This window comes from Strix uralensis, chromosome Z, assembly GCF_047716275.1.
Source record: "Strix uralensis isolate ZFMK-TIS-50842 chromosome Z, bStrUra1, whole genome shotgun sequence".
Classification (NCBI taxonomy): Eukaryota; Metazoa; Chordata; class Aves; order Strigiformes; family Strigidae; genus Strix; species Strix uralensis.
Genome location: NC_134012.1, coordinates 29,729,012 through 29,747,632, shown reverse-complemented (window position 1 = coordinate 29,747,632; position 18,621 = coordinate 29,729,012). Strand labels below are relative to the sequence as shown.

Here is an 18,621-nt window from a genome sequence, read left to right as displayed (position 1 = left end):
GTCCCAGAGCTGGACACAGCACTGCAGGTGGGGTCTCACGAGAGCAGAGTAGAGCGGGAGAATCACCTCCTTCGACCTGCTGGCCACACTTGTCTTGATGCATCCCAGGATACAGTTGGCTTTCTGGGCTGCAAGTGCACATTGCAGGGTCATATCCAGTTTTTCATCCACCAGTACCCTAAAGTCCTCCTCCACAGGGCTCAATCCACTCATTGCTCTCAATTCATTCATTGCCCAGCTTGGATCCATGTTTAGGATTGCCCCAATCCAGGTGCAGATCAGTATGAATAAACTGAGACACAAGTGAAGAGACAATTTCATGTGTGTGCTGAGAGACAGTATGAGCTAGAAATGGGTTGATACACTCCTGTATTGCTGTACATTGAGAGTATTTTGCTTTTACAAGTAGCTTAAGTGTTTTTTTAGTACTGATTAGTAGCTGATGCAGTATATATACATTTTTTAAAGTTCATGTGGAAGATGGCATTGATGATTATGGGTGGAAGAAAAGCTTGCCTTTCAGTTTTTCTGGTTCTGGTGGGGTTTTTGTTTTGTTTTATCGTTTATCTCCAGAAGGATAAAATGTGCGTGAATAACATAGAAGCATAATAAACACTTCTTGTCAGCAAAGTAGAATAAAATGCATGGAAGAATGGCCCAGGGATATTAAGTCCTGGAGTTTTGCTGTTTGAGTGATGAAGATATATATAACACAAAACCCCCATAATTTAAAAGCTTTACTTACTGTCCCCCATGTCCATAGCTGCCATTTGCATGAAGTTCCCTTTTAGACCTCTTTCAGGTTTCTGAAGGTGAGAATGTGCATCTCGCTTGATATGCTCACACAGTTGCCTCCTGACAGCTGCGAGGCTGATAGTGACTGCATACTGATGTACTGCATCACTTAAGCCTCTGATATTGGATCCCCCTCCCCAAGGAGCACAGTACACAGACTTGCCCACTGCTGCTCCTTTTCTTAACTCTGAAGTACTTACATGTTCTTCATTGTCTGAAAAATTGCATTATTTTTTCTCACGTGGTATGTTTATTGATAGTTGTCATACATGGTGTGGTACGTAGTATGTGTTTACTGGAAAAAGCTAGTTTACTTCTCGTTTAGTCAATGTAATTGGTCCCTGACTCTTCACCCTGCCATTTCATCTGCCAGAGCAGCATCTCTAGAGGTTATCAGGGCATCAGTGCATAGGATTACGGAAGCAAAAGAAGTAGAAAAAATGTTAATTTAAGACCTTGTTAGGATCCAGGTAAAAATTAATCTAGTCAGCTCTCTTTCTTTCTTCTGAGGCCAGGGCAGCTTCAAGAAACTGTGGATAATAGGTGGGATGGAAACTGTAGGTCACTGGAAAATTGGAGGTCACTGGAAAATTGGGTTAAGAAACAACACGTTAGAGAAAGTGTATTTTTGCCAAGTAGTATACTTAAGATATATGCTTATGTATAATGTTAATCAAAAGATACATATAGTTCTTTATATGTTTTTGTTGTTAACTGCTATAAGTCTTCTAAAGTATTTTTTTCCCTTCAGCTGATGGAGTCTCTGTGTTTAAATGCTTGGTTAACAGAGACACTGAATACTGTCGTGTGGGAAAACAGTCTGTATTAATTACACTGGGGTACAACAGTGCCTTGCTTCGGTTCAAGTCACAAGTTGGTAAGTACATCTTGCATTTGTGAGTATCTTCTCCTTCCTGTCATGCTACTATATTGGTAAAGTTCTCTCTAAAATATGCAGTCTTCTACTTCTGTTTCATGTTGGCTATTTAAATATTACACTTTGTTATGATGATTGTTCAACTTCCTTTGCCTCTAACCTGTGCCAGCTGCCTTTTGTGGTGTATGGACCATTTGCATAAGTGGACATAACATTTTTGCAAATCAACTGCAGATTAATTTTCTGAAGAAAGCAAATGCAGATAATACATTCATATGACTTCGTAACTCTAGTAACTGGTAAATGTATTGATTTGTGTGGGCAATCTGCCACTTGTTGATCCCCATTCAGAAATGTCTTGCAGATCGGTTTGTCTGTATAGTTAATTCTGGTAGTTTAACATACACCTGCAGTTCTTAGATATTTCACATGGAGTGATGCTGAAAAAGAAACACCCTCTGTTGTAGAAACATGACTCTATTTTTGTAGAATGTTGCAATCTGTATTTTTATACTTCCACCTGACTTGTGTTTTTGTAAACCTAACAGCTGAAACTTGTGCTATCCTCATGTCCTCACATTGGCTTTTGGAAAAACATTCTTAGGTTTTAGGCAGGGAAATTCAAAAGACTGCCTATTTATTCTGAGTAGTGTGCAGCATGGCCACAACTCATTTTAAAATTGCATAACTATAGGTAATATACAGCTTCCTCTTTAGCAATAACCAGGAGTTCTTATACAGCAGCCTACATCAGTAGGCCTGGTGATTTCCAGGAGGCCATTATAGTTATTTCCATTTTATATTGTGTGGAAACTGAGGCACAGAGCAATTAGATTTGATTTTTGGCAGCTTACTTAAAGACACATACATGTTCCAAAGCATCAAGGGCTGAAAATTTAGATGTTGATGGGTTGGGTTGTGCAATGAGTTGCTAGTCCTGTGTCACGTAGACACAGTATGTGAACTCTTGAGTCCCACTCTACTAGAAAACACAGATTTATTTACTAACCTTATTTTTTCAGCAGGGTGCCAAATCTTGGTGGCCTTTGAAGTACTGTCTGGTTACAGCCTTTCATCTGTATCCATCAAGAAAAAATATTCACATTTTCAACCTCTTACCTTACTAAAACACTGTGAATGTAAGCTAAGAATGACTGCGAGTGTCTGTTGGTTTTTTTAAATCTTTGTATCTAATTCAGTATTGTGCTTCCATTAAGTTATTTCTCTTGAGACTGCAAGACAGTATTGTCTTTTACAGAGACCCACATCATAACTGAAATGATAATTGAGATCAGGTTGTTCAGTGATTTATTAGCTCACTGCTGAGATAATTAGTAACTAATAATTAAGGAGTCAGGCAAGTTTTTCTGTAGTCTTTGGGCTGAAATCTCACCATGTCTTGCCTACCTAGGAAGGTTCTGATTCCAAAAGGTACTGATAGTTTGGGATCCCAAGGCAAAAGAAGTTTCTTTTAGCTCTCTTGCACACATTTACAAACAAATATTTGAAAAAAAATCCAGCTAACTTCAGTACAATTTCTTCTAAGAGGAGTGCCTTGAAGATTAAGTGGTAAATTCAGTTACCTCTATCTATATTCCTTGGTGATTAGTTTATTTATATAGCTCTGTTTATTTATATAGCTACATATTGTGAAATAGGTAAGAACAGTACAGAAAATTCTCTTATTACTTCTGCTTGCTTGTTAACATGACAAATTAGAGTGTTTTCTATGTTTCTTCCATCTTTAAAACTCAAGGGGAAAAAAATTGAAATGACCTGTTAGTCCATGCAACAACTCATTGATAAAATGACAGGAATGTAATGAATTGGTCAAAGTCAAGTCTGTTCAGATTAAATGACAGATTAAATGTTGATATCAAATGGAATGTGTTGGGTACTACATTAAGCTGGAAGTTACTTGTAGGATATTATTTGCCCATGCCATAGGAATAGCTTGCTGGTACCTTCTTCTACATGTTGAGTATATCAAATAGCACCTAGTCTTGAGGAAGTTATATGTTTCTACGAAGAAGTCAAGGCTATAAAGCAGAAGCTAAGCTTTTGTTGTTTGCTTTGTACAAGTGTAGTAGGTATTACTCTGTTGTAATGTGTATGTGTGTATAATAGGTAAAAATAATGCTGTTACTAAAAAATGGATTGAAAACTCTTTTTTCCTGCACTTAAAGTGTTAGTTATGAAAATGCAGGTTTTTTTAAGACATCTGTCTTTTAGGAAGGTAGAGGAAGATGAGGAATGGGGGGAGAGGGAAATTCATGCCCTGCTTGTGCCCACACAGAGAATTGCTGTTCTGGTTCCAGCATTTAGACAGTCATAAATCACAGACTGTATTTTTTATTTCCTGCTGAACATATGTTAAACATCTGAGTAGGATCAAACAGGCAATCAAAATGAAAGTTAGTAGCCTACAGGCTTTTCTTTCAAAAACAAAGATCATTTATCTGTAACAGACCAACCAACCAGTCTGTAACTCATCTGTGGCAGACTTGGTATGTAGTCCTCTACTCCTTGGTGGAAACAGCCTGCTTAATTTAGCACAGAATTAGTTTGTGAGCATAGGATGAATTGTTCTTTTGGGGTTGTGGTAGAATGCAGGTTCCTTTCTTCTCTTGCAAACCTCATAACCCTGGTCTCCAGCCACTTTCACAGTGCATCCAGGCATTGGACATGCCAATAGTTAGTGTCTGTAGATGGTGTTTTACTAGGACAACTCACCTTGAAAGTTGTCTGCCAGCTCTAATAGCTGTGCCACTTACATAGGAGCACAATACAGGTGGAAAAAGAAGGTGTTATTTACAGTTTTCAGTGATTTATAGTATATAGTACTTGTAGTAGATCTCCAAATAGAAGACTGAGCTAGAGACATATGAGTGTGTGTGTCTGTGTGTATATATATATATATATGTGAAATATATTAAAGGCATACATTGAATTTTATATGTGTAAACATACGTACTGTTACTGCTGTATAATTCAAGCAGAGGAACATAGTATGTCTTATTGTGATATTTTTTCCCAAAAATTATTATTTCATGTAATGGCATATGGATCTAATGAGCTATGATTCTATGAGCAAGTCATACAGTCCAGAAAGAACAAGTTTGTAGAACAGAATAATTGGTGCTAGGGCCTTGGTATGCAAACTATACTCATTTGGGAAGGAGGCAAGAATGGAGGGTGTGTTTACTTTGAACTAGATCTACTCTGGTGACAGACTAAAGGACCATTGAAGCTTGTTCCCGGAGTGCATATTTTGGTTTAATTTCATCCAGAAGGATTTCATTTAGTGTGTATGAGACCACTTAATCATGCAATCCAAAGCACTGTAAGTGGGGACAACTAATCGGTATGCCTCAAGACCGACAAGTTGCAAAGAAACTGTTCAGTTTAAACTGAAGAACTGGTGTCAAGTAATAAATTCTATGAAGAAAAAGGGCCAAATGATTCTGTGGTTGCTTGCTAGTTTTTGTTTAAAGTAGTGATTCTGCTTTTCAGAAAAGCATAAAAGGAGGTGTTTGGTTACCTGAATGCTGTTTTATTAGAGTTAATTTATAAAGCAGTTAAATTCACCAGTGTATTTAATCTTGCAGCTTGAAACACTTGTGGAGTTTTATTGCATAAACAATGAGGTGGAACTTGTTGAGAACTTACTCAATGCATTGACTGTAGTTGCACCTCTGCAATTCACAGTGATTGGGAAGTCCAGCGTTTGCTGGTCTCAGAAGAGTGGTGGGAGGTTCTACTACTGGAATGACTTAAAAAATCAGAAAGGTTTTGACTTTTAAGCCATACTACATGAACAATCATAATGCCCAATTTCTCATCTCTGGGACGGAAACTTTGGTTGTGTATCATACTCCAGTTTCTAAATTACTCCGCTGTCACTAAGTGGTTCTAAGCTTTGTAGGTGATTTCCCTGGTTATTTCATTTATGTGACTGTCCCAAACACTGGGTGGGCTTTGGGAGTATGCAGCAATCAGTTTGACGTGTTCAGCTTGCACGGAATTAAGTGTCTGATAATAATTTTCCAGGTTGTATTTGGAACTGGGGACTGTGGTGTACAAGAACAAATACCCATGAAGTGATTGTTTAGACTGCTGGTCTATTTGCGAATCTTAACAGAGAAGGCTGCCACCGACCATGCCTTCTGCTGTGTCTGTATCCATTAGTCTTGCAGTTCAAACCTCTGGGTTTGCCATCGTCTCACTCTGTGTTTATCTATGCCATTGCTTTTCCTGATCCCGTTAGAAGCAGCCATTCACAAGTTTTGTGGTGTTTTGAGCTGACTCACTGAGCGTGTTCAAGGTGGTAGGATCTAAAGGGAAGTTCAAGACCTATCACTTACGGCACTATTTTCCATACCTTTTGTTTCTCCAGGCTTTGAACATTTCTATGAGAATGATTTTAACATTAGCATTTTAAAGTATTGATTGATTCTGATTCCTGGGAGGACAAAATAAAGGGATTGGAAGAAAGTCTGTTGCTTCTGCCTGGTTTTTGAGTAACTCATACCGTTCCGCTTTTTTCATTGCAATTATTCTGGGCTGTTTTCTTGCTAGTTAATATTAGTGTTTAGCTTTGCAGATATGATCTGATGTTTTTTTTCCCTTTTATAGACAAGTAATTTAGCATAATTTTCCCACAGTTTTAGAAAAAATTACAGTATGAGGATTTTAAATGTCTAGATTTTTTTACTCCTGTTTGCTAGATCTGAGTACTGCTAGATCTGCCTGCCTGTAAGTTACAATATTGCAGTACCAATTCTGTGTTGAAGATGGCAATGTGCTTGTGGAATTTGTTCAATCATTTAGAGAGTTTAAAAAACCATTTAGTTCTAATGTCTTGTGTTCTGGTAAGAGTGGAAGAGGTTGTGGGTAGGTGGATAATTAGACAGTACTTCATTCCAGGGAGGCAAAGTATGTCTTAGAAAACGTTGACAGTATTTTGAAAATTAATAGCAACTAGTTCAAGTGCTACCAGGTAGAGCTTTCATGTGAAGCGTGTCTGTGGCCACCAGTTCAGAAGAGGCTCTCGCTAAGCACTGCTGGACTTTTTATGTACCGAGACTTTCAGCATTCTTGCTATTTAAAACTAGAAGACACAGTGAACCCCTTGCATCAACCATATCTCTCTCAATATTTCCATTTCATCCAATTATACTGTACTGAGCCAAATCTTCCTTCATTAAAATGTAATTTGTATTCTGAAGAAGCTTGTTTACATAAAAATCATCCATTCTTTTAAGGAAGAAAAAAAGAAAGGATCTAATGCTTCTTAGTTTAATAGTTCCCAAAGTATAGTTTAACTTCAAAAGTTTTGCAAAATCACAATAATTTTATACAACCTTTATGTAAATTTGACTACAACTTGAAAACCCATTTCTCTCTCTGTTAACTAATACAGCTAGAATGACTGTTCTAAAGAAAGTGAAACATGTATATTTAGATACTTTGTAATGCCATTCTACAAATCTGGATTATTTTGGTAACATTTTCAGTGGGAGGTTGACACAGTGGAGGAAGTTTTCACATCTGCTAGTTTATGTTGCTTTGGAGTGTGGTTGCAGCTTGAAATTAAAGGTACTCCTTTAATATTCTTCTTGATGATAACCGACTTTTATCAGTTTGGCTTCATTTTTGTTTTATATCAATGTGAATCACTTACTAATGGGTGGAATGTTCTATTAGAAGAAAATCAATTTTAGTTAGGATGTTTAGTTTCAAAGTGGTTCAGTATTTTGCTTTCTGCTTACCAAAGAAAGCATATCATACTGCTAAAAATAGAAAGGGATTTGATTTGGGAGAAGTATGACTTAAGAAATTTAATAGTGAGATTTGGAACATGTGGCATCCAGTTCCTGATGTGGGATGACACAAGGCCATCAGTTATGTTTCCTGTAAAAATGCGCAACTGACTGAGTCCCGTGCGTGCTGCTGAAGTGCTTACTGACTGAATTTCTAAGCAACTAGTTCTCCTGTGCTGACACTTGAAATGATTCGCTTACCTAGTGTGTTTGGCACAAAGTCATTCCCGTTGCACAAATCCAGACTCATAAAAAAGGTTTGAAAGAAGGCTGCAGAAATCCACGTACAAAATAACATTGTGGTAAGTGACCTAGTCTGCAAATTGTGATTTAATATTCAGTAAAGGTCACAACAAAATGATCTAGTGCTGATTGAAATATTAACAAGTGAGTTGTTAAAATGAACAGAATCCCATTAGTCCAATCTGCTGTGTTTGTGGTAACGAAAAGCTGTATAATTGGTTGGAAGTTATAGAAAGAGAAATATTTTGGATAAATACTGTCAAACTGATGTAAACTCAAGGATTTCTGGGAACTTTTTCTTTTGAGTCTGTGTGGCGAATGCTGTTGGAGTTTTACTAGTGTACTTGTAGTAAGTGTCACTGTGAATTTCTGAAGTCTAATACTTACATCTAAATGGAAGCAAAAAGATTTCTTCCTCCTTTGGAAATCATACTTGAATAGTAATCTGCTCTTGATAAGCATACTATATTTTTAGTGCATGTTTCACTTTTCTGCAAAGCAGGCATTTTGTTTTTAGGGTATTCTGCAATTCTGTTGTTCCAAGTGGAAGACTGTGTCCCACTTGTTAACAGGAAACAGCCTGACCTGTCTGATTATTTGATATTGTCTTGTGGTAAATTGCAGACTTACTTCCATTCATTTTTTCAAACATGGTCAAAGTTAAGACTGTACACCTCTCATCAGTTAGAGGCCAAATTTACCTCCTTAATGTAGGTACTGCATTTTAATAGTAGCCTGCAGCAGATAGTGCAAAATAAGGTGGGATTAGTGCTTTTCCATGGCGATTACGCTAATCTCCTTAGATCAGAAGATCTAACAGCTGTTGGTAAAATATATTTATTTAATGATTTATTGCAAGTAGCATTATTTTGGACTGCTGCTGCATGGAGTTTGTGCAGGTTTATTCCCCATTGAGTTTTCTTTCCTTTATTCTGCATATGTTTGGGGTTTTTTTCTCCTTTTCCCCCAACAATCAACCAGGTTTTGGGTTTTTTGTTTTTGTTTTTTTTTTTTTGTTCCTTCTCCACCCTCTTTCTCTTTGGAGTAGTGAGAGACTCCATCTGTTTTGAGCAGATGGGTGAGGTGCACTATGTTCATAGCTTGTGTCTGTGTCTTCTGCTGTGAGGATAAGCATTTTGTGAAGAGAAATCAGTCCAGCAGTTCTGCTTATGCAGAGTGCAGCCATTTGAGTGACAGTTTACCAGGAAAGGAGTATGAATGTGCCTATGGGAAGTGATACAGGGTCCTGGGGCTTCCGCTCTCCTTTTTGGGAAGGGAGTAGTACAAAAGAGACATAGCAGAAGCACAGCTCTTTGAAAGGATGTTCCTGTTATCTCTGATCACAGGAATCAGTTTTAGCTGGCCTTTATTCCATTTCTACACAGTTCAGTTTTTCAGCTATCAGTAGAGTAATATCTGCAGAATATCTTTGTCAAGTTATCAAACTGTCAAATTAAACAGCAAATGTTTGATAATAAAATATCAAACAGCAAATGTTAGTTAGCTGAGGTGCATAGCTAGTCAAAACTTTACAGCCAAATGCCTCAATTTTTCAGCAAGATACAGCTTTCTGTGAAGGTAAAAGTTTTCAAATTAATTTCTGTTTTGTGATTTTAATTGGGGGGGAAAAGGGAGAAATAAATAAAAATCCTAAAAAGCTTGGCTTTCAAATAAAATATAACTCTCAGACATTTTTTTATGTTCTTTGAAATTATTTGCAGGGAAATTTTTTAATTTCCTCAAGATGCTTGTGAAAACACTTCAGCCCACAGGAGTGGGAGTTTTCCTTGTCTTCTCAATGGCTAAGAAAAAAGGAGAAACTGACACTTCTCTTATGAAAGTGAATAATTCATTCTGTAAGATGAGTTGTGCTCCAAAGAAGCATTTATTATGAGGTACACTAGAATATGAACCTGGCTTTTTTTCCTGTTTCCTCATACCTGCCTGCATTTTGTTGCATGATATGCAATGAATGTGAGAAAGTGTACCCCTTACTGGAAGGAGATTTAGCTGTTGTGAAGTAAGAGCTTGCACATAGGCAGTTACAGAAGCGTGTTTAATGAATTTAAATAATTTTCCAAGTTTCTTTTAGAGTTTTAAAATAGAGACAGTTTGACTTGCTGGATTTAATTTTTTTCTGTGTTAACGGACCATAGGATACAAGCTTCAATTCACATCGGAGAGTTTAAGGAGGACTTTTAATCCAGTTAAAAATACAGGTTTGTTAAAAAATTTATTTCAGCAGGTAAAATGCACAGATTTAAGTGCTGTGTTGTACTTACTGCAGTGACTGCAGGTTTTTCAGATGCACCCAGCACTTGGGCAAGTTTTGCAGCCTGTTCCACTGTGCTGAAATAAATGAGTGTCTGGATTAGCTAATACAAACTAGATCAAGCTGTGATAGTGGTCTTTGTTCCGATATTTTCCATTATTTTCAGAACAACATCCGGATGAGGGTCCCCGAAAGAGAAACATCTGTGGGTTTAGGGGGAGTTTTGAGTTGGGTGGGGGTTTGAGATACTGAAAATGTGTAGATGAAAAGGCAATAAATATGTCAGTTTACCTCTATCTTCAAGAACATGAGGTCATTCTTGTTGGAGTAGTTATTGGAGGTCTTACAATGCATGGGAAAGAGTAAATGCACTGTAAGAGCTACACTTTAATGCCTTGATTCATTACTTTGTCACTCCTGGAATGTGGCTATAACACTTGCAAAGTTTTGAAGGTTTTTTCAACCTGCTAGTGGAAAACTTTAGATTGATTTAAGTGGTTGGGGTGGTAGGAACACAAGGACTTGTTTTTCAGTCAGTGAAAATTGTAAGTTATTTCTCTGAAGACAGCCAAAACCGTTCAAGAAGAGTCACGGCTATCTTCCCAATTTGCAATTTTTTCAGAGAATAAAGCAAAAGAAAGAGTTTTAAAGGTGAAAAAAGATGGCGTGCATAGCATAAAAAAGCACTTCATCAAGAAGCACTTGTGCCCTTCCTCCCTCCCAAGCACATTAATTTTGAATTTTACAGGATAGATTAACTTTTGTTTAAGTATAACCCCTGATAACCCAGAAAGTTTTGTAAACAAGCAGGACCTTTTTCTTTATAGATGAACAGACAGGCAAAAAATCTGTATGATTTGTTTGAGATAATAGAAGGAATCTCTCAGGACTGGATAGAAGACTCTTGAAGGGGTGACATTTGGAACACTACATTCAGATTACTAGGTAACACCTTTCAGTAAAAAAGCATGATACTTGAGTTTGCTTTTAAAAAGGTAATAGAAGATCTGAAGACCCTACCTGAGATGAGAAAATCAATTCCTTACAGCATCAAAGGAAAAGATATATAGAGTGCTAGAACCTTGATGAAGAATATGAACAAAAATATTTTTTGGCTGGTCTTGAAAAATGCTTTACTGACTTTCAGTTCTGTATGGCTGACTCCTGGTTGCAAAATAAAGAGTTCCAAAATATGTGACCAACCAGTATTCTAGCCTGTCAGTGAGCCAACCTGTTTTTGGTGTAGATCCTTTTCTGGTCCCCTTACTTTAAATAAAGAAGAAAATCCAGTTTTCATAAAAGCCAAGATCAGTTATGGATATATTTCTGCATATGACAGATTAAGTTCCCAGATTCTTAGGAAGATCAGGACTAAATTTAATTTAAAGGACCTTCACCAGTATGCAGGTAAAGCCATATTTCATATCACAAGCAGCATGGGTTATTGGCTAATAAGAAGAGAAGTTCCTTTACAGGAAATATAGGAAGAAAACTGCATTTGCATGAAGAAGCAAATGGAGAGAAGACAGGCTATAGCAAATTGTTGTTGGGTATAGAAAATAGACTTGTTGGATATAGAAAACAGACTTGAGATAAATTCCTTTCTTCTGGGACAGTCCACAAAAGAAAGAAACATGTTGTTCCTTGTTCATACTAAAGAAGGAAAACCTCTTTCTCTTCTCTATAATAGGGGGTCTTTATCTGGGAGAATTTCTTAAAGCTTCAACATGTCTTATTTAGAATTAATTTCTTGCATCTGTACATGTACAGCGTGTTCACAATAATTCCAGATTTCTATATTACATGCTAAAGGTTTATTATTTGGCATTTTGCCTTGTCATATAAATGAATGTGTATCTGAACTCTCAGACAGTATTTGAAACAGGTTGCAATTGTTATGAATAATTCCTAGGCAATTTGTGTTCCCAAAGAGATTTCCCTTGAGAATCCTTTGACTGCATTCAAAAGAAAAACAAAATCCCAAATTCACATGTGCAACAGTTCTTCCTTCCTTACAACCTGATCTTTAGTTTGTAGCTATTAGCTATAATTTCCCTCAAATAGTAAGTAGAAGCAACTAAAAGATTTTGGGTGAACATTTTATTTATAATGCAGCAACTAAATATGTATTTCTATTTTTATGCTCCGATGTTTTTTTCTCACAGTATTAGCCACTGATGAATGTGTAAAATGTGGAGTTGGGGTTTCAAGTTTGTGAAAGCATTGAGATGTATTAGATCTAATGCTGTTCCTATTTTTATTGCTGAATCTTTACTGCCACCTAATAGAAAAGATATTAATTCTGTGTTTTTTCTTGAGGTTGATGAATGAAATGAGACAATTTTCTCCTCTATAGTGTGCCATAGCCTCTTGTGATCTTGCAGGTACTCTTAGGAAAACTTTAAGAACATCTGAGGTCCATTATGAAAGATTGTGGAGAAACTCCATGAACTTCTTGTTCTTTCTTTCTATTTTGATGTACCCTTCAACTCAGTGAGTACTAGTTTTGTAATTTGCCAGCACTCTGGAGAGTTCTGGCAACAAATGTCTTTCTTATATATAAAGAAGTACTGTATCACAAGGAAATCATACTTTTTTTTTTTTTTTTTCACAGAATCAAAGAATAATTCAGTTGGAAGAGAACTCATGGTCATTTGGTTAAACCTCCTTTGCAAAGCAGATTCAGTCCCAGGTTGCTCAGAGCTTTTGAAAACTTCCAAGGATAGAAACTTCTATGGCATAACCTCTCTAGGCTAGCTTTTCCAGTGTTTCCTACAGTATTGTGGTTTTGAAGTCCATTCTCATTCCTGGATGTCAAAGATACCAAAGATATTGTTCTGAGCTACCAAAAAGCCTCTGCAGAGGTGTGAAAATATTGTGTGAAGGGTGACTAGAAAAGAGAGGATTCAAGCATGTCACTGAATCTGTAGCATCATCTCTTACCTTCACATAGAAAAAAAAAAGAAAAACAAATGGGAGAAGCTTAAGACAGTGGGTGATTGCCTGGAAAAAAATCCTCACTGTCCAGTGTCAGACTTTTTTCTGGTGTTGTCTCTTCATGCAGAGAAAGAACAGATAGACTAATCTGTTTTAAGCTGATTTCTGCATCTTCCAGCAGAAAATAGGCATTCTCTGTAATTTGGGCCACTCTTCATTGTCATGATCCAGTCACTTACTGTTTCATTCTGACTGTCATCCCTGTGTGAGTGTGAAAAGGGCATGTTGATGGCATTTGTACATTTTCATGGTAATTTCCAATTACTTCTGGAACAATTTAATTTTGAGACCCTCATATCACCCCAAATTCAGATGTTGAACGTAACATCTTCCCACTGGAGCTGACAGGCCAGAAGTAACAAATAGGACTTTCTCCCACCTGGAAATTACATGGGAATATTCTGCAGAGTGGCAACAGATCAGCTCTCTAGCAGATTTCCTCAGCAGGTGAAGTGCATTTGAATAAGCTGGTGAGTTGTTTTTTACAATTTCTGCCACCCTTACAGCCTTCTACTAGAGTGAGGTTAAACTGATGTGTTTGTTCACAGCAAACTAATGCTGATGATTCTTAGAACTATAGTTCCAGATTTTCAACAAAATTATTTCATTGCATACATTAGACTGTTCATAATTTCAGCTGAGAGAAATGGCTTGAACACTGGACATGTACAAGTGGACTTTGTTATGTGGGGTAGCCCAGAGGTTCGAGGACCCTTAATTGATTTGGACTTCTCTGAGGAAGTATGGCTGGCTGTCACATTTTTGGTGTGAAATTATTATGGTGAAACAATATATGGCTGCCCCAAAGATGGAGCTTTTCCATGCAGTTTTCCAGTTTTAGTGATTTCTAACTGTAAAAAGACTGAAAAGCTTGGATAACAATAATAGCAATTTATGATGCTCTTGCTGAATTCTGTGCTGTCTTTATTATACATTTTTCCTAGAACTTAAAATTTTCTAGTAAGGGTCTCTCTCTGAAGACCCTACTCAAAAATGCTTTCTTGGCCCTTAAAGATAACTTTACAGCAACCACGCTTTTATTAGGTTGTATAAACATGAGTCGTTCCCAAACAGCCTGACATTGAGCTTGTCCTGATTTTGAAAGCTAAAGGGAAAGTCACTTGCTCTTTTATGTCTCTTCCCTTTTGGATATGCCAGCTTTCTGCAGTGGAAAAGGATCAGTGCAACCAAATCTCTGTTTCGAGGATTTCAAAATTTCCTGAAATGATGAGGGGAATTCTCCTTGGTTACTGTATTGAGAAGTTTATTAATTATTTGTTTATATTATCCTCAGACCTTTTGTTTCAAAGGCTGTTCAAAGTATTGAATTATCGAATTATCTCCAAATGATTAGAGCACCTAGCATGTACTTCTAAGTGCACAGTGACATGTTTCAGGCAATTGCTATTTTTATTTGAAAATCTATGAACTGTTTTAGGAATTTCCTGTCTCTCTGGATTAGCAAATTATGAATGTAGTGTGGTCTGATTTCTCTATCATCTCTTGTCTTTGTATGAGCAGAAGATGCAAGACTTCCATCCCTGATTTTATTGTTGTCATCCATGTTTCTCCCCTTACAACTTTCCCTTACAGTGCTTTTTCTAGATAGTTTCTCCACTTACTGGCATGTGCCTTTCTTTTGGACATCAGGGAATTACTTTATGTTTGAGGGGTTGGTTTGATCTCAAAGATGGAGACAAAAGCCCTTGTGTGAACTGGTTATTTGTTTTTTAGGTCCACGTGATCTTTGCTGTTACCTAATGTCAGAAGTGATCTTGTCCACAGAAGCCAAAGGGCTATAACTCTGAAGCTTTTTAGCTACATTGCTTCTAAAAGAAGAGATATCGTCCTCAGCCTGGCTTTTTAGGCCAATTAAATTTGACTGGTTTATTCTAGGTTGTAAACCTCCTCACTCAAATCCATGCATTTTACAATAACTCACAATGGCTCTGTGTGGAGCCTGGGTTAGCGTAGGTTAACCTGAAATAGTAGTTGAGGCTTACGTTCAGCCACTCCTTTGTTAGAGTTCACGATCACAGATATTTACAGGAGTTAGCAAACCTGAATGGTGAATCCTTGACAACAATGCTGCATGCAGCCAGGTGCTTCTTAAAACCTTTCAATGTTGACCAGATATTTGCAACACCCCTTGTGTGTTTAATGACATTTGAAACTGTTTAATGTGTATTTATGAACACCAGAAGCCAAATGAAGCATTCCTCTCAAGAGTGACGGAATGTGTTCTTACCTTGTCATTGGATGTTTATCTTAATTTGCTATCCTTTTGGTTTTTGCTATGTTTGTGTCTTTTCTGGTTTTTTCCAGAATGTAACACATTTTCAAATGCATTGAAGAGATGCCGTAGCCAAAAGAAGGAGAACTCTGTGTTCAGTGAGAGAACAGATGAAGCATCTGCTGCTCAGTATTTTCAGGTAATGACACTTCGGTGACAGTTTGTGAAATCTGAGTTACTGTTGTTTTCTTGACCTTAGTCACCAGGTCAGTTAGAAAGATAACTTAGGTTGAGGGTGGTCAGGACCTTGGTAATTTAAGTACCAAGTAATCTGAGGTAAGATTGATAGAAGAAGGGCTTTATCTTTTTTCTGTTTTTCCTCTCTTTTCCTTTTAGTTTTATGGCTGTCTGTCTCAGCAACAGAATATGATGCAGGATTTTGTGAGAACAGCTACTTATCACAGAGCTATCCTACAGAATCACGTAGATTTTACAGACAAGGTAAGCTCTGTTAAGTGTCTTAAATGTTCCAGTATGCTGCTTAGGCTTTAAACTTCAACTTGTCCTGTAGAGCAACACTGATCAGACTGGAGCCTTTTCCTACCTGGGACTTTGTGCATGAATATACTAATTGTCATGGTGTAAACCCAGACAGCAGCCAAACACCACATAGCCGCTTGCTCACCCTCACCCACCTGGGGGCTAGGGGACAGAATTGGAGGAGTAAAAGTAGGGAGAGTCATAGGTTGAGATAAAACCAGTTTAATAATTGAAATTGAATAAAACAATAACAATAATAGAAAGTACAAACGGGTAATGCCCAACGCGATTGCTCACCACCCTGCTGACTGATACCTGGCCTGTTCCTGGCTAGCAGTCCCAGAGAAGCCATGATCCTGAAACCACAATCCCAGAAGCAAGAGAGAGCCTCCCTTTCCCAGCCAACCCTCCTCTATGTACTGAACATGACATTACATGATATTTAATATTCCATTGACCAATTTGGGTCAGGTGCCATGCTCCCTCCCAGTGTCTTGCACACCTGCACACTGGCAGGACATGGGAAGTTGGGAAGTCCTTGGTTTCTTAGCAACAACTGAAAACATCAGTGTATTATCAACATTTTTCTTATACCACAGTTCATACTGAATCTAAATCACTGCATTGTTCTAGCTACTAGGAAGAAAACTCAGCTCTGTCCCAGCTGAAACCAGGACAGTATCTACCCCTTATTCCATACCATTTGTGTTACACTCAGGTTCCACATTGCCCAATATATTCCAAGTAATCACCATCCCTTTTCCTGGTTTTTGATGTATACACACAGATATCATTCCCTTAGTCTTAGTCTGTGGGCCATCCCTCCAAAATTTATAGTGAGTTTATTTAGTCCATAACTTTGGGTTCCATCTGTCATGACAGTCTTTTAAGGCAGAAAAGGTGTGGTGGAGTTGGCTCAGTCGGTGGAGCAGATGACCTTGGATGCAGCTGGGAAATGGCATGTAGTCTCTGCTACGTTTGGAGCTCATAGCTGATGTATTCGGCATGGTCCATGCTCAAGGTCTGCAGCCTGAAGATGTCAACCTCGAGGATGTTGCTGGGCACCGATTGCTGAAATCAGTCCTGACTCTATCAAAGTTCATTTTTTATTAATGTGATGCCATTAGTATAATACATATCAACCATAGCAATGATGATATGCAATAACAGGGTTATTTAGTAATTAACGTCATACAGTTACGTTCATGGGCTATTTTTCCCCCAAATCAAATCCCATTGAGGTAGACATCAGACTTCCCTGTCCTTCTGCATTACCCACCAAGTGCACCCAAGTCCTTGGGCAAAAGTAATCCCACACAAGGGTTTAGCTTTACTTGAGGCAGGAATAACCCCAGCATATTTTTAATGCACCCTACAGGGACTTTGTCCCCATCTACAGTACATAGAAGGTTTGACTGAGCAGGGCCAGCCTGGTTGGCAGATCCTCTAATATAAACTAACCAGGTGGCTTTTACTAAATGCATATCCCAGTGTTTGAAATTTCCACCACTTATTGCTCTCAGTGTAGTTTTTAACAAGCTGTTGTATCGCTTAGTTTCCTAGAGGCTGATGCGTGATAGCAGATGGGATACACCCAGTCAATGCCATGTTCTTTGGCCCAGGTGTCTATGAGATTATTTCAGAAATGAGTCCCATTATCTGACCCAAGTCTTCCTGTGCTACCATGCTGCCACAAGACTTGCTTTTCAAGGCCCAGGATAGTGTTCTGTGCAGTGGCATGGGGCACAGCATATGTTTCCAACCATCCAGTGGCTGCTTACACCATTCTGAGAATGGTGCATTTGCTGTGCTGAGTTTGTGGGAGCATAATATAATCAATCTGCCAGGCCTCAGCATATCTGTACTTTAGCCATTATCCGACATACCACAGAGGTTTTAACTCACCCTTATGTTGCCAGTCCAGATCCACTCAAGCCACCTTAATCTCAGCATAGCGATTTGATCCACCTGTTGATTGTTCTGATGTTCTTCAGTGGCCTGGCTCTTGGGTACATGAGCATCTACATGAGATACTTTCACAACCATGTTCTCTACCTCAGCAGCAATATCTTGCCATAATTCAGCAGCCCAGACGGGTTTGACTCTGCACTGCCAGTTGCTCTGTTTCCACTGCTGTAACCACCCCCACAGAGCATTTGCCACCATCCATGAGTCAGTGTAGAGACAGAGCACTGGCCACCTTTCTCACTCAGCAATATCCAAGGCCAGCTGGATGGCTTTCACCTCTGTAAACTGATTCCATTCACCTTATTCTTCAGCAGCTTCTGTGACCCGTCATGTGGGGCTCCACACAGCCGCCTCCCACCTTTGATGTTTCCCTACAGTGCGACAGGACCCGTCGGTAAACAGGACATATCGCTTCTCATTATCCAGTAGTTTATTATATGGTGGGGCCTCTTCAGCATGCATCAACTCTTCCTCGGGTGGCATTCCAAAATCTTTGCTTTCTGGCCAAGTTGTGATCACTTACAGTATTCTTGGGTGACTTGGGCTCCCTATTTGAGCTTGCTGTGTGATCGGTGCGACCCACTTAACTCTGCATGGTGTCAGTTGCATGATGTGTAGAGGGGACACTCCCTTTGAACACCCAGCCCAGCACTGGCAGTCGGGGTGACAGGAGGAGCTGTGCTTCAGTCCCAATCACCTCTGAAGCAGCTCAGACCCCTTCATATGCTGCCAATATCTCCTTTTTGGTTGGAGTATAGCGGGCCTCTGATCCTCTGTATCTCCAACTCAAAAACCCGGGGTTTGACCCTGAGTCTCCCCTGGTGCTCTCTGCCAGAGACTCCAGGTAGGGCCATTCTTCCTGGCTGCAGTGTAA

The 18,621-nt window shown here is 38.6% G+C and overlaps 1 protein-coding gene across 1 annotated transcript in view; it reads left to right on the top strand.

Annotated features, from left to right (window-relative positions):
* LOC141938234 (histone-arginine methyltransferase CARM1-like) overlaps positions 1-18,621 on the top strand; it is a 75,581-nt gene that overhangs the window by 30,065 nt on the left and 26,895 nt on the right. The window contains exons 2-4 of the mRNA XM_074856904.1: positions 1,547-1,672; positions 15,332-15,438; positions 15,636-15,740. Of these exons, the coding sequence (XP_074713005.1) occupies positions 1,547-1,672; positions 15,332-15,438; positions 15,636-15,740 (338 nt within the window). The remainder of the gene's footprint in view (positions 1-1,546; positions 1,673-15,331; positions 15,439-15,635; positions 15,741-18,621) is intronic.